We start from the raw sequence: 15979 nt of genomic DNA, 5'->3' as shown, positions 1-15979 counted from the left end.
AACCTACCGTTCCGGTAGCCTAGTGTTAGAGCGTCTGCCTCGGCCGTGAGAATTCGCGGGATTGAGCCCTGGCCGAGTCATATCAAAGACTTCTAAAAATGATACTCACAGATGCCTTGCTAGGAGCTTGGCATTACGAGGTTAGTGTTAGGACAGTACGTCCTGGTGTCGGGATAATGTGACTGGATGGGACATCATGCTACATGTCTGAGGCATGATGACCTAGTTCTTGACATCACAATAAATTGCCACACTGCAGACATCGTAGCGTCATACTGAAATACCTTTAAAGCTACGTTAAAAATCCAAAGCGCGCGCGCACACACACACACATAAACTCATTATAGGTTAATATATGGTAAATATAGGATATTTAGCTAATTGAGTGTAAATTAATCAATTGAGATGGCGAAATACGTCATCGTGATAATGAAATACGTCATTGCAAACATGGACTCTTCCACTGGCTAATTGAGACACACCCCATGCATTAGCGTCTGGTTAAAATGTTACATTTTTGTAACTTCCTTTTCAACTTTGATATAAATCTGATTTTGAATGACTGCAAAAACAAAATATACGTACATTTTGAGACAGGGAGATATTTCATGGTGGTTTCACTTCTACTAACTTTGACCGAAACACCTTCTATTGATAACAGAGATCATTAACCAGTATCTCAAATGGCGGAGTTCTCACAAATCCACGCGAGAGTCTGATTTGAACACGATTAATAAATTCAATTACGTTTCTCGGCAAAATGCCTTGGATGAAGTTAAACAAAGACTCGTTGCATGCTAACAAGCTTGTGTTTTAGGCAGCCCCCCCAAAAAACCTGAACTGACAATTCTCCACAACCATGGCTTAAAATATGCTTTGAGCACCCATCATTTGAATGCTATCAATTTCTAAAATTAAGTCCCGATTGATAGTAATTGTTTCATGCAAAGCGAACGTGAAACTGACAGTTTGGTAACTGAACTTGTCCAAGTGATATAGTATAAACCACCCAGGTGTCTAATCATTAATGAGAAACGCGTTCATTTGGGCACGTTTAGCACAAATGGTTATTACCCACGTATTGCCCGAGACAGTTTGATTAGAAAGTAGCTCCCATTTGATCAGAAATGCAGTTGACTCCAAGTAGCAGGAATTCGTGGATTCGAGAACAGATCTAGAGACAGATAATAAAAGAGCTCAAAGAAATATGACAGAAAACATGGAATGACGAATGGATTTTCTTTATTAATTTCCTTTCAACATAACATTCTTTTCTAGGCATTCTAGTTATCCTTCAAACAAAAGAAAGATAACCAATGTATTTCCAGTATAACGGCTTCATTTTTGGCATTTGTTTTCAAAACCCAGATCAGAATTAGGTTGATCTTAGACTAATATGCGACATATCTGTAGATCTTCTAGAAGCAATAATATGTACTTATTTCATGGTGATGCAGGCGGGGGACCAAATTATTTGCCTGAGGCTGTAGGCAACACAATAGCTTATTGTCAACAGCAACAAGGGGCATTTGCCCAAGGCTGTAGGCAACACAATAGCTTATTGTCAACAGCAACAAGGGGCATTTGCCCAAGGCTGTAGGCAACACAATAGCTTATTGTCAACAGCAACAAGGGGCATTTGCCCGAGGCTGTAGGCAACACAATAGCTTATTGTCAACAGCAACAAGGGGCATTTCTGTTCCTTACATAACCATGAAATTAATGTTTCATTACCTAATATTAGCAAAGGCATACATACAAAACCAACAACCCCAACTGTTTGTAAACAGTTCAGTTTAAGTTGGACACTGCGATCAGAGTCATGCATGTCTCTAGATGTTCAAATGCCAGTCACACACTGATTACCGCACATGAGCAATAGTTCGCAGGTAAAATTTCCTTGCACGTGACTATTGCCCGTAATTATGTCTGATGGGAAATAAATATAAAAAAACCACATCATATGCAATATATTGTTTACAAAAGCAGCAACTAGAAAAAACATTTGTTTAATATAGGGGTAAGAAATAATTTGGGCAAGCATGACCTTCTGATCTTAAGATTTGTTTTCAAACTATTCAAGTTTGTGGACGAAGATTAGACTCATTTGATCAAAAGAAATTTAAACAGTTCTAAATTAGTGCAAACGGGTGAAGACATCTTTCAGTGACTCATCATTTAAAAAAATTTAAAAAATCAATAGACATCAAAAAAGACATGGAGCATGTCTCGTAAATTCTGTAAAAAATAAATTTACTCACGCTGGTCATATGTAGGGTGTGAATGTCAAATAATGAAGGTGATAATTTAAGTAGACTATGTAAATGTTGAAAACAAATCTTTAGAAAATCATCATGGTTGATATCGGCTACAGTTAATATACAGTGTATGCACAATACGATGACAGAGCATGGACATATCCTATTACTACTTCCAGAAGCGAAAAATTCACTGATGTTTGCTGCACTCAATCCCATATTTGCTGGATCTGTAATTTTTGTAAATAGAACATGCAGTAGCATATATATAAATGCAATGCTTGTCCATAATAACAATATTCACCATCTAAAACTAAGCATCCACCTCCCTTTTCCTTTCGATAGACTCTTTCTGTTATGCAAAAACTGTCAACATATTGTCCATGCACTGTAGAAGATCATTAAAACAGACAGTTTGTAAATATACTTACTGAGTACATCAGTCTGCGTCATGGCAGGAAAGTACAAAATGAAAATAATTCCCAATTCCTCATGCTTGCTTTCACCAAAATTATACCTAGCATTGTTATTTCATGGACCTTTATTCATTTAAATCTGTACACAACAGACTTTTATCCAAATGTACAACAATACTAATATGTAAAACCTGTATTAAGAACACATTTGAAATAATGAATCTATTCATATTTAAAGAATCTGTAAACCCCATTTCATAGTCTAACAAATATCTAACCTCAGTACAAAGGTCACAGTTTTTGTGTTTCTCAAAGGGTTCTCAGTACACAAGTTCTACTGTGCAAGTACTGAGTGATACTTTTGTACACAATGTTGCAATGTTTATAACACTGATAATGTTTTCCAAATCGGTTTGGTTAATAAGTCTGAAAAAATGGATGTTTTGCTTATTTCTTCACATTTATTAAAAACATGCATGAACCAGCAGCAGAAGTTGGTGGTATGGTTGCCAGTAGAAATAGTCAAGAGGATGGTACAAGTGTTCTAATTCAATATCTTTAATTATACTTTATCTTCCATATTTTAAAAACATGTTAACTTTTCAATTTTTCCATTTTCCAAAATGATAAACTATTATCTATAATCATGCATGCAAGTTTTTATTAATACTTATGTCTCTTCGAATATTGTAGTTTTATTGAATACATCCAGTCAACTTTGATTACTGTTGGAAAGGGGGAGTGGGGATCATCATCTCCTTTGTGATGGCAGTCAAATTCTGGAAAGTGCTCTACATTTGGACAGTAAAAGTTTGGTTTTGTTCTATACGATAATACAAATAACATTTCAACAAGGAAAAACTAATCCTCTTTGTTTCTCACTGTCATATTTAAATATTATGAAGATATTCTTTACACACACCCGAAACGTCATTTAGCATAAAATTTAACTTAGTACTGCAAAAGTAAATAAACAGAAACAAAACAAACTCTAAATCATACCGATCTCGTCGATAGATTTCTCGTCAAAATAATGTTAAAATGTGAAACAATGTTAAAATGTGAAACAATGCACATCATTTAATGTGAAGAAGCATGTCTTACCCTACACACTAAAACGTAACTATACTTACAAAGATATAAAGAACATACTAAAGCTGTATCAAAATACTATACAGATATTATACACAGTGGAATTTTGATATTTCAGATCCAATAATTATTTGGAATGGCATGCTGTTAGGATGAATAAAGCATGGAATGCCGAGACTTAAAACCGACAGTAGGTCTAGAAAGAGTACATACACTATATTTCATACGAGCTGTGATTGGAGCCTTGTTATCTTCGTGTATGAAATAAAGTACAGAATAACCTAAACACCTTTTGGAAGATCAGATTTGTAGGTCATTTAGCCCCTCCTTTAAGAGCCTGACACTGATCAGTGATCATTTATGGAAGCTCCAATTTTACAAGTCGGGTAGTTAATTAAGTCAACCACGTGATAAGATGAAACTTTCCTTGGTGTCCGCTAAAATATTTGTTACTCTCTGCTATTCAGTTTCATCCTATAAATATGCTCATGTCTTAATGTGTCCAAAATGGGCATTTATTGCATCCCAAATGTCAAAATAGCAAGAGTTCCTATATGGAATGACCACTGTGTAAGATTCATTATAAAATACAACATTTGATTCTGAAGCAAAAAAAGTTTGATACCATTGAACAAAATTGTGCTCAAAAAAGAAAATATTTCTGTTAAGTCACAATTACAATAACTTTGCAAAGGACGAGCTGAAATCATGCTGCCAAAGTAAATGTTTTCCATGACATGAAATGTCCCTAATAGATGGGCTATTGTGATGGAATCAGCATCTCTTTATTGTCTCCCTTGCAAGAAATGCCGTATTTAAATTTGAAGCAGATTCCATCAGGCACACAAGAAAAGATTGCCCAATAAAATTACAGCTACTATTTGTAAACAGTCTACACAAGAGTGTTAAATTATTTTTAAAGACAAACTATTTAATCTATCCAGTTATTACTTCGAAATAAACATTAAACATCACGACTGCATTCAGTATAAAGGCTGAGCTTTTATTTCAGTCTCGTGTCATATCACCTCAAAGTACCAGGGTGTATATTTAGCCTTAATTGTTACTGAAGACTCTTGCATTTATGTGCAATTCAAACTTTTAAAAACAATGATAGCACTGATAAATGAGTGGAAATAATCCTAATATACATATAAACAATCAAGCATTATTATCATTTATGCAAGTTATCAATTAAGTAAAGGTTGCCCACAATATACTGGTTGGACTTCACAATTAATTTTTCATTAATCAGTCAATTATAAATTACAAAATTACAAATGAAGTTGGCTGACATCAATCACCCTGCATGTTTTTAGATGAATCTCTCCATAAACTGTTAAAATAAAAATGACAAACTGAGTCAGAAAAAATCATTACCTTAAGCTGTTAATGTTACAAGATATTTCTATCAGGTAAATATTGACATCTGCAGCACCATTGGTTGAAAATCATATAAAATCAAATAGATTACCAAACATGTAGCTTCTAGGCCAGGTGTGCAAAGCAAAATTCCCTGACATGCTGCATAAGCAAAATAAATATAGGAAACTTACCTTTCCTGGATTTACGAATTTAACTTCCAAACTTATCTTTCCTGGATTTACGAATTTAACTTTTATTTACAAAATTTATAATAGGAAGGGCTTAAATATGAGGCCATCTGTGTTGATCAACTTGGATGTAAATTGATTCAGATAATCTAGGCAACGGATAGTAAAACCTGTTTAAATAGGTCATTTGGTTTCGTTACGAGTTGTTTTTTTAAATAATCTGTATTTAATGATCACATGCTCAACGTACTGTATTAAACAGTTACCCAAGTCTTCTATGGGTTCTATATATGAGGATCTAGGAAGTCCCAACTACATCTATTTATTCATGTGTTTTGTATGTACTTAAACAGTTACCCAAGTCTTCTATGGGTTCTATATATGAGGATCTAGGAAGTCCCAACTACATCTATTTATTCATGTGTTTTGTATGTACTTAAACAGTTACCCAAGTCTTCTATGGGTTCTATATATGAGGATCTAGGAAGTCCCAACTACATCTATTTATTCATGTGTTTTGTATGTACTTAAACAGTTACCCAAGTCTTCTATGGGTTCTATATATGAGGATCTAGGAAGTCCCAACTACATCTATTTATTCATGTGTTTTGTATGTACTTAAACAGTTACCCAAGTCTTCTATGGGTTCTATATATGAGGATCTAGGAAGTCCCAACTACATCTATTTATTCATGTGTTTTGTATGTACTTAAACAGTTACCCAAGTCTTCTATGGGTTCTATATATGAGGATCTAGGAAGTCCCAACTACATCTATTTATTCATGTGTTTTGTATGTACTTAAACAGTTACCCAAGTCTTCTATGGGTTCTATATATGAGGATCTAGGAAGTCCCAACTACATCTATTTATTCATGTGTTTTGTATGTACTTAAACAGTTACCCAAGTCTTCTATGGGTTCTATATATGAGGATCTAGGAAGTCCCAACTACATCTATTTATTCATGTGTTTTGTATGTACTTAAACAGTTACCCAAGTCTTCTATGGGTTATATATATGAGGATCTAGGAAGTCCCAACTACATCTATTTATTCATGTGTTTTTTATGTACTTAATACTTAAAGTTCATTGCTTATTTTGCTGTTTTAAATAAACTAATTAACAAACTATTAGTATGGTATGATAAGCCAGAATTCAAAATACTTCTTCAGTATCTCTTCCTAAGATATGTTTCCCATTCTTAATTAATATCTAAGACTGACAAGCTGGGTTACCCAGTAAAAAAATTATACCTATATTATAAATGCCTATAGCAGCATGTCCCTGGGGTGATCACTATGCACAGGTTGAATGTGCCAATATGGATCAGTTCCTTATCCAAACTATTGGTCTGATCCAGGTACACTGGATAATAGATACCAGTGGTAAAAGCATGATGAAATACCAATGATATGCATAAAGATAAATAAATTACTTGATATGATATCATTTATAGAAAAAAAAAAAACAATATAGTAATGATAATTGATATTGTTACATTAGGTTTGTATCTTTTCATGCAGTGTGAGGGCAATCATATCTAATTTACTCAATTCAAGAGTAATCTTTCCATTGCCTTAACATCAGGCTTCACTGATTAGAACAATCATAACAGTGATCATTCCATTTAAAAAACAAGAAACATTTAAATTCACAATGCAGACAAAACCCTCTAGATTAAATTAAATCTATGCAAACCCTTCCAAGAAATTAGGACAGTATTAATCAATATTTGGCGCCAGCATTCAAATAGGTTTTTATATCTTATTTCACTTCATTGTAATGCACACTCCATCATTTTAGTTCTCAGAATCTGATAAAACTACTAGCAGGCATAGTAATCCTTATGCTAATTGGTAAATGATGTCACGGTGGTGTATCCACTGATACATCAATCAAGTAAAATACATGTGTACCAAAATGAGATAAAGATGTCAAGATGTATCCTTTGTAGCATCACTTGTTACATATGTACCATAAATGGGTAAATGATATCAAAATGTATCCCTTGTAGCATGATGTAAGATACATATATACCATAAATGGGCAAACTGTGTCAAATGTATCTCTTGACAATATGTAGCAATATATATACGAAAAATGCCCACATGCTGCCTAATGTATCCCTTGTAACATGATATAAGATACATATATATGTAACAAAAATGGGAAAATGATGTCAAAATGGATCCATTTTAGCATGATGTAAGATAGATACATACCAAAAATGGGTAAATCATGTCAAAATTTGTCCATTGTAGCATGACGCAAGATGCATACATACCAAAAATGGGTAAATGATGTCGAAACAGATACACTGTAGAATGATGTAAGATAGATACACAGCAAAAATGGGTAAATGATGTCAAAATGGATCCACTGTAGCAAGATGTAAGATACATACATACCAAAAACGGGTAAATCATGTCAAAATGGATCCACTGTAGCATGATGTAAGATACACACATACAAAAATGGGTAAATGATGTCAAAAAGGATACAGTGTAGGATGATATAAGATACATACATACAAAAATGGGTAAATGATGTCAAAATGGATACACTGAAGCATCACTTAAGAAAATTCATATGTACTGAAAATGAATAATAGATGACAAAAATATGTCTAATGCAGCATTACTTAAAAGACATATATACCATGGTAGATGATGTCAAAGTGTATACATTTCAATGTCACTTAAGTAGCATACCAAAAAATAGGTAAATGATTTCAAAATATGTTATTGGTAGCATAACTGAAGTAGCATGCATACCAAGAATGGGCAAGTGATGCCACTCATTTTTCCAGTCACACCATCTAAATAAAGCATATCAATAATGACATCATAAGGACATAGTTATTACACGAAAAGAATCATTATCACAATGCCTTAACCACCCACTATGAAGTGTTTCTAAATATCACATGGCAGGCTCATTTCTTCATCATTACATCAAGTATTAGCACAGAGTCCAGCTTGCACTTACATGGGCATCAAAAGATCGGATACTGCCAAGGTAACATAGTCTGGGCACATAAGATGCGTACAGTTTTTTGTTTTCAATTTACACAACAGACAGATGCCGGGCAGATGAATCTGAGACCTGATTATAATATGTAGATAATTCAGGTACTGATAAAATGGTTTATCTTCTGCTGACATCTGCAGGTCTCTATTTATTCATTTTAGCAGCCTATCAGACACTTCGTACGTTATAGAGATATTTATCATTAGAAAAGACATTTCAAAACTGAGGTTCTTCACTTTGGTAACTGTGAATGGAGTATATTTTATTGCTAACTTGAAGGTCAATGTAATATGACCTCGCATCAGTGTTAATCAGATCATTGTTATGCTGGAGATTGGACTATGTACTCATTTCTTGTTGGTGGAAAAAGAAAGCAGCCAGGTCACTTGGATCAGCAAAAACATTGCGAGATTTTTTTTTTACATACTATTCAATTATAAACACACTGATAGTTCCAGTATTGTATCAACATTGCAGGTTATTAATTTTCTGTTTATTTGGGATCAAACAGTTCTTTAACAAAAACATGAAAATCCATAAAATCTTGTATAAAGTGATTAATACAAAGTAAATTAGATGTAAATGATAGAGGGGTAAAACATAGAGGAAAGTTTTCCAATCGACACCATCATGTTCTGGCATCGTGTAAATAACCTGGTATACAATATCATCCAGATCATGTTTTCTGCAAGACATTGTTCTACACATCGCATCACAAAGTTTGAATATGTCATTTATAATTAAGGAATGGTCATAATTATGTGTTGGTTACATACATTATTTTCTAAGGAACATTCTATTTATATTATATAACATAAGGTTAAACTTCAAGCAATGTAGATACAAAAAGTCAGATGTCAAGAATGCAAATTAGAACCAAACAACACATGTGAAATTACTTACAAAACACATCTGGTAGGAATACACGAGTTTCATGACATCTTTTGAGGTTGCTACTACAATCCAACCTCAAAATCACAATTACCTAGATGCAACATTTGTAATGTGAAGTGTAATTGCAAGCAGTTGTGAGTTATTACATTTGGATACATGTTTAATATGGTACACATCTGAAAAAATGTTTGTTCTTAGTAAATAGAAGAGGCTATAGCATGCAAAAACATTGTGTCAATTTATATAGACTTGTATAATACTTATAATATTTTTACATGGCAAATATGCAAAATGTTTACTAATTATGTTTTATCTCACATAATTTAAATTCGAATTCAAGCATGGCATGTACATCTTTTTGGATATTGAGGCTTACACAAAGCAGCTATGTAAAGACCAAATGAACAACCATCCAAAAGCAATACACCTAAAGCAAAAGCAATACACCTACAAGATCAAAAGCAATACACCTACAAGATCAAAAGCTCATTGTACATTTATATTTCCATTTTGGCTATTTACATTTTTGAATAACTTGTTTTTGGCATGTCAGTAGTTGATGATATTTACACATCAAGGAAATTGAAGCATATCATACAAAGTCATATCTGCAATTATCTGGACCACCTGAAAGTAACACACTAAGCATGACTATGTATATCATGTACACTGTTGCATATCAACCAAGTCTTCTTATTAGTCTAACATACAAAATACATTATACATACAATCACTATTTTACATGTGTTATATATAATGTGAAAAAAATCAAATTTGTTGCACAATTGTATCTCTACAAGAGAATAATGGTTTATGTGCGAGTATCTCAGGAAAAGTATTTGGGCACACATGAGATTGTTGTAAATGCTTCTCAGTCATTCAGGTTTGAAGCTTGTAAAACAGTGTAGGCCCTCTGAACTATCCTCACATTGTGCAAAACTGCTCCAGAAACAATACAAGTATTCAGTTGTCCAACAGATATTCAAAATATAACCTTTTCTGTCAAGTTTAGAAAATAAAGCATCCACACATTAGCATACACACATTAGCATTAGTACTGCTGTATGAATTGAGAATATGGCCAATTACTGAGTACATCTAGTTTTCCTTAAGCAAAACCTTCATAAAATGTAAACAGTAGATCAGAAATGAAGGGAGCGAAGGATTTAATGAAGAATGTACATACAAAAAATGTAATTACAATAACAATTGATTTTCCAAATATTTTCCAAAATGTGAGCACATCTGAAAATTCTAATAAAAAAGCAACATAAAAATTTCAAAATTTCAAACGGTCAAAATATAAGTGGAACAAGATGATTATAAATTGCTCATCAACTCTGACAAATTCAAAAGTTTTCATTTCATATATACAACATACATACAAAATAGTTTAGATCTATCCATTAAAGATATATTATTTACAAAATGAACAATAACATTTGAGGAACAATGTTCACTATAAACATCATGAAATACCTTCATAAAGAATTACATCATCAACTAGGATGTATATTTACAATACTTATAATGTAGAGATCATGTGACCTTACAATCCAAGTTTGATCGGCTTCGTCATCATTAGTAGCTCTTTGACAATCTTTGTACATGACATCCCAAGAAAATACAAGTTATGACAGTTTCCCGTGGAATTTGTAATGATGGGAAGGACTACCCTGTCACTCAATGTCAGGAAGGCATGCATAGTTCACTGCAAAAGTCAGTAAAGAAAACCATGATGAAAATAATGTTTCTTTTAAATACTCATGTTAATTCATGCTTGATAATATTGTCAAAAATGGAATTATTGTTATTAGCCATGACTCATATAAATTATCGTTATGTTTTACTAAATTCTCGTTATGCTGTGTGCATATTTTCCATCATTACTGTTGAGGGTGTGCTCAGATTTTTAAAGCAGTGTATAGAAAACCATACACCTCTGTTCATATACAACACTTTAACTAAACATTACAAGTATTTTATGCCATCATTATCTAAAGTCTGATTAGTAACTTACACAGCATACTTGTTACAAAATTCTATTTCTACAAAAATCAAAGTTCAGAAGATTTTTGATTTATCTTTTCTTACGTTGTAATAGACTGCTCTGGTAGGCTAAGTGGTTAGATCATCTGCCTTGGATGTGAGAGGTTGCAGGTTTGAACCCCGGCCAAGTCATAACAAAGACTTATAAAAATGGTACTAGCAGCTGCCTTGCTTGGCACTCAGCATTAAGAGGTTAATGTTAGGACTGGTTGGCCTGGTGTCAGAATAATATGGCTAGGTGGCACATGATGCTACATGTCTGTGGCATGATGCCATAGTTACACATCACTAGAAACTGCCACACTGCTGACATTATAGTGATATGACTGAAAACTTGTTAAAGCTATATTAAAAATCCAAATCACACAAATTTGAAATATATGTTTTATCAAGCTGTGTGCATGATACTTTGGAGACAGTGTAAGGCAGATTAGATGTCAGGAATGACAATCATGTGTTTTTTTGAGAATATGATCACTCATAAAGGTGTAACTCCAGTTTTCTGCTTTGGTTTTCATGTTGGTTAGTAGTTTACAAATACCACTAACTTTGAGTTAGAAATAACAAATGCCTTCAACTGAATGACTATTTTTCAATTTAGTAAAAATATATAAAAGCTGTGAATATTTTTAATATTGAAATGCTACCAATGAACATAGCATACAATACATCCTAACATTTTGAGCACAAATATAAATAAACTTTGCTTAATAAGCAAAGTTTGTTTTATGTATGAAATGTGAGTAAAGCACAAATTGTTTTAGTCTTGTGACAATCAACCATGAATTATGTGGTCACATTTTACTAAAATGATACATATTTACATTATATATCAACAATGTCATACCGTGTGCACTTGAGATGACTTTTAGCTGAGGTAATTTTCATCTACCAACTGAACAACATTCTCTGCTATTTCAAGGGCAATTCTGGCCTGAACATCTGTATACAATTCTGATGGAATCGGAGTTCTGGCAATGGGGTCAGGGTACCTCATTCTGGTGTGTTCTTCTAGACAGGACTGGAGATTCATGGCTAAATGAACAAGATCTTGGCTCAAACCACCTTTTGTAGCAATGTTGGCAAGCTCATGACTCTTCAGATCCACTTTGTTTGCATCTTTTGCATACACGGCAGCTTTGAGAGCTTTCTCAGTCGCCTATTGTAGGTAGGAGATAATTTATATATTTAGCTTAGCTTTAACAAATGTGTAAAATGTGCAAATGTGGTTTGTTTATAGCGATAATACAGGGTATTTTATGTGCAAAAATTTATCAAACATGAGGGAACAATTTATTCTGGTTAAAAGTTGTTCTTTATTCCCTGGCTGATACTTACTTGCAATGAACAGTGCCTGATACACTGTAGTTCTTATCACATTATTACATCATCAATTTCTAAGTAGGCATATTATATAATGAAGCCAAAAAATGGCAGTACCTTCATGTCCAGCATGCAAAAAAATATTTGCTATAAAACATACTACCTTGACCACAAAGTCATAAATTTGAATGTGAACATCCAAGAATGAACTATTTTCGAGTGATGATGATTTGTTTTAAATCATGAAAGGTTGAAATAATATAACTTTCAAATACCATGAACAAAAACCATAATAGATATCTTGTTGCTGTTCCAAGCTTGATAAAACTGTAACAAGGGGTTTGGGAAGCCTTTGCAAACAAAACACTTTTACCAAAGCCATAATGAACTGTTGATCCTGCCACCGAAATAGTGACTGTTATATCTCACTTTGCCAGTAACAGTCAGACTGAGGCAATTTTTTTATGTCTAAATACAGCACTTAAGATCAAACAAAACTGAACAGAATCAAGCATGCGATAATACTGAAATACTAAAGTTAAGCAAAAAACAAAAAAATGATAAACTTTTTATTATTATTTTGGAAATCAGTGAAATCAATTATATTGGGGTATGGGGATTGTGCTGCTATATTTAAATGTTCATCAAATTATCATATTTATTATAATAATTTACAGTAATTCCTTGGCATGGTTTGTAAAGGAAAAAAAATACAGGGAAAATACAAAGAAAGCCAGGAAAAAACATGGAGAAACAATCTCCTATAGCTTAGGCAAAATGTTCAGGTGTATCCCATGTAAAACAAAAATTTTGCGCACTGTATTCTGGAAACCCTGTATCCTATATGCAGTAAATGCTAGCCTGGTCTCGGTTAAGTATGGACAGTTTGGATTTAGAACTCTTTTTGAGTACATTTCAGAATTAAAAACCACAAAAAACCTTAATATATTTTCAATAATCGGACTTAGAATTCATTTTAATTTTTTTTTGAAAAGTTAGTGAAACATCTGTCTGTATAGGAATATATACAGTGCATTTGAAAACAATATTGATCCAAGCCCTTCGTAAATTGCATTTTTAAGTGACATATAAGTATTTATCATTTGAGTCTAAATGAATTTTATGTTCAAGGATATTGTCATTTTCGGACAGTTGCAGCAAAATAGAATCCAAGTTCAAAGTGGCTACTATGATTCAGAGAGAGAACGAGACTGTTTAAAATGAGTCGCACGAGACCTCAATGGATCTCGATCCAGTACTTACTGCACTATTATGACCATCAGCAATCCTTAGGTCTTACTTTACTCTGACAAAGAGAAAGATCCATACCCTCTTGAGAAGGAGTACTCTTAGCTAACAAAGATCCTACACCATCCTGGGATCAAGGAGTTGTTTTCTAATTTTTACGGATTGAGAGAAGCATCCCATACCATCCTGGGACCAAGGAGTTGTTTTCTAATTTTTACGGATTGAGAGAAGCATCCCATACCATCCTGGGACCAAGGAGTTGTTTTCTAATTTTTACGGATTGAGAGAAGCATCCCATACCATCCTGGGACCAAGGAGTTGTTTTCTAATTTTTACGGATTGAGAGAAGCATCCCATACCATCCTGGGACCAAGGAGTTGTTTTCTAATTTTTACGGATTGAGAGAAGCATCCCATACCATCCTGGGACCAAGAAGTTGTTTTCTAATTTTTACGGATTGAGAGAAGCATCCCATACCATCCTGGGACCAAGGAGTTGTTTTCTAATTTTTACGGATTGAGAGAAGCATCCCATACCATCCTGGGACCAAGGAGTTGTTTTCTAATTTTTACGGATTGAAAGAAGCATCCCATACCATCCTGGGACCAAGGAGTTGTTTTCTAATTTTTACGGATTGAGAGAAGCATCCCATACCATCCTGGGACCAAGGAGTTGTTTTCTAATTTTTACGGATTGAGAGAAGCATCCCATACCATCCTGGGACCAAGGAGTTGTTTTCTAATTTTTACGGATTGAGAGAAGCATCCCATACCATCCTGGGACCAAGGAGTTGTTTTCTAATTTTTACGGATTGAGAGAAGCATCCCATACCATCCTGGGACCAAGGAGTTGTTTTCTAATTTTTACGGATTGAGAGAAGCATCCCATACCATCCTGGGACCAAGGAGTTGTTTTCTAATTTTTACGGATTGAGAGAAGCATCCCATACCATCCTGGGACCAAGGAGTTGTTTTCTAATTTTTACGGATTGAGAGAAGCATCCCATACCATCCTGGGACCAAGGAGTTGTTTTCTAATTTTTACGGATTGAGAGAAGCATCCCATACCATCCTGGGACCAAGGAGTTGTTTTCTAATTTTTACGGATTGAGAGAAGCATCCCATACCATCCTGGGACCAAGGAGTTGTTTTCTAATTTTTACGGATTGAGAGAAGCATCCCATACCATCCTGGGACCAAGGAGTTGTTTTCTAATTTTTACGGATTGAGAGAAGCATCCCATACCATCCTGGGATCAAGGAGTTGTTTTCTAATTTTTACGGATTGAGAGAAGCATCCCATACCATCCTGGGATCAAGGAGTTGTTTTCTAATTTTTACGGATTGAAAGAAGCATCCCATACCATCCTGGGACCAAGGAGTTGTTTTCTAATTTTTACGGATTGAAAGAAGCATCCCATACCATCCTGGGACCAAGGAGTTGTTTTCTAATTTTTACGGATTGAGAGAAGCATCCCATACCATCCTGGGACCAAGGAGTTGTTTTCTAATTTTTACGGATTGAGAGAAGCATCCCATACCATCCTGGGACCAAGGAGTTGTTTTCTAATTTTTACGGATTGAGAGAAGCATCCCATACCATCCTGGGACCAAGGAGTTGTTTTCTAATTTTTACGGATTGAGAGAAGCATCCCATACCATCCTGGGACCAAGGAGTTGTTTTCTAATTTTTACGGATTGAGAGAAGCATCCCATACCATCCTGGGATCAAGGAGTTGTTTTCTAATTTTTACGGATTGAGAGAAGCATCCCATACCATCCTGGGACCAAGGAGTTGTTTTCTAATTTTTACGGATTGAGAGAAGCATCCCATACCATCCTGGGACCAAGGAGTTGTTTTCTAATTTTTACGGATTGAGAGAAGCATCCCATACCATCCTGGGACCAAGGAGTTGTTTTCTAATTTTTACGGATTGAGAGAAGCATCCCATACCATCCTGGGACCAAGGAGTTGTTTTCTAATTTTTACGGATTGAGAGAAGCATCCCATACCATCCTGGGATCAAGGAGTTGTTTTCTAATTTTTACGGATTGAGAGAAGCATCCCATACCATCCTGGGACCAAGGAGTTGTTTTCTAATTTTTACGGATTGAAA

The 15979-nt window shown here is 34.3% G+C and overlaps 1 protein-coding gene across 1 annotated transcript in view; it reads right to left on the bottom strand.

The window, feature by feature from the left end:
- Nucleotides 1-1225: 1225 nt before the first annotated feature.
- Nucleotides 1226-15979, bottom strand: part of LOC149783066 (sacsin-like) — a 65686-nt gene continuing 50932 nt past the window's right edge. The window contains exons 8-9 of the mRNA XM_089933340.1: nucleotides 12141-12452; nucleotides 1226-10955 (exon numbers count right to left, since the gene is read on the bottom strand). Coding sequence (XP_089789466.1) covers nucleotides 12162-12452 — 291 coding nt within the window. The 3' untranslated portion in view covers nucleotides 1226-10955; nucleotides 12141-12161. The remainder of the gene's footprint in view (nucleotides 10956-12140; nucleotides 12453-15979) is intronic.

Source organism: Sinohyriopsis cumingii, chromosome 14 (assembly GCF_028554795.1).
Source record: "Sinohyriopsis cumingii isolate HCF-2022 chromosome 14, ASM2855479v2, whole genome shotgun sequence".
NCBI classification, from domain to species: Eukaryota; Metazoa; Mollusca; class Bivalvia; order Unionida; family Unionidae; genus Sinohyriopsis; species Sinohyriopsis cumingii.
The sequence above is the reverse complement of the archived record's forward strand: the minus strand, read 5'-3'. Positions and strand labels throughout refer to the sequence as shown.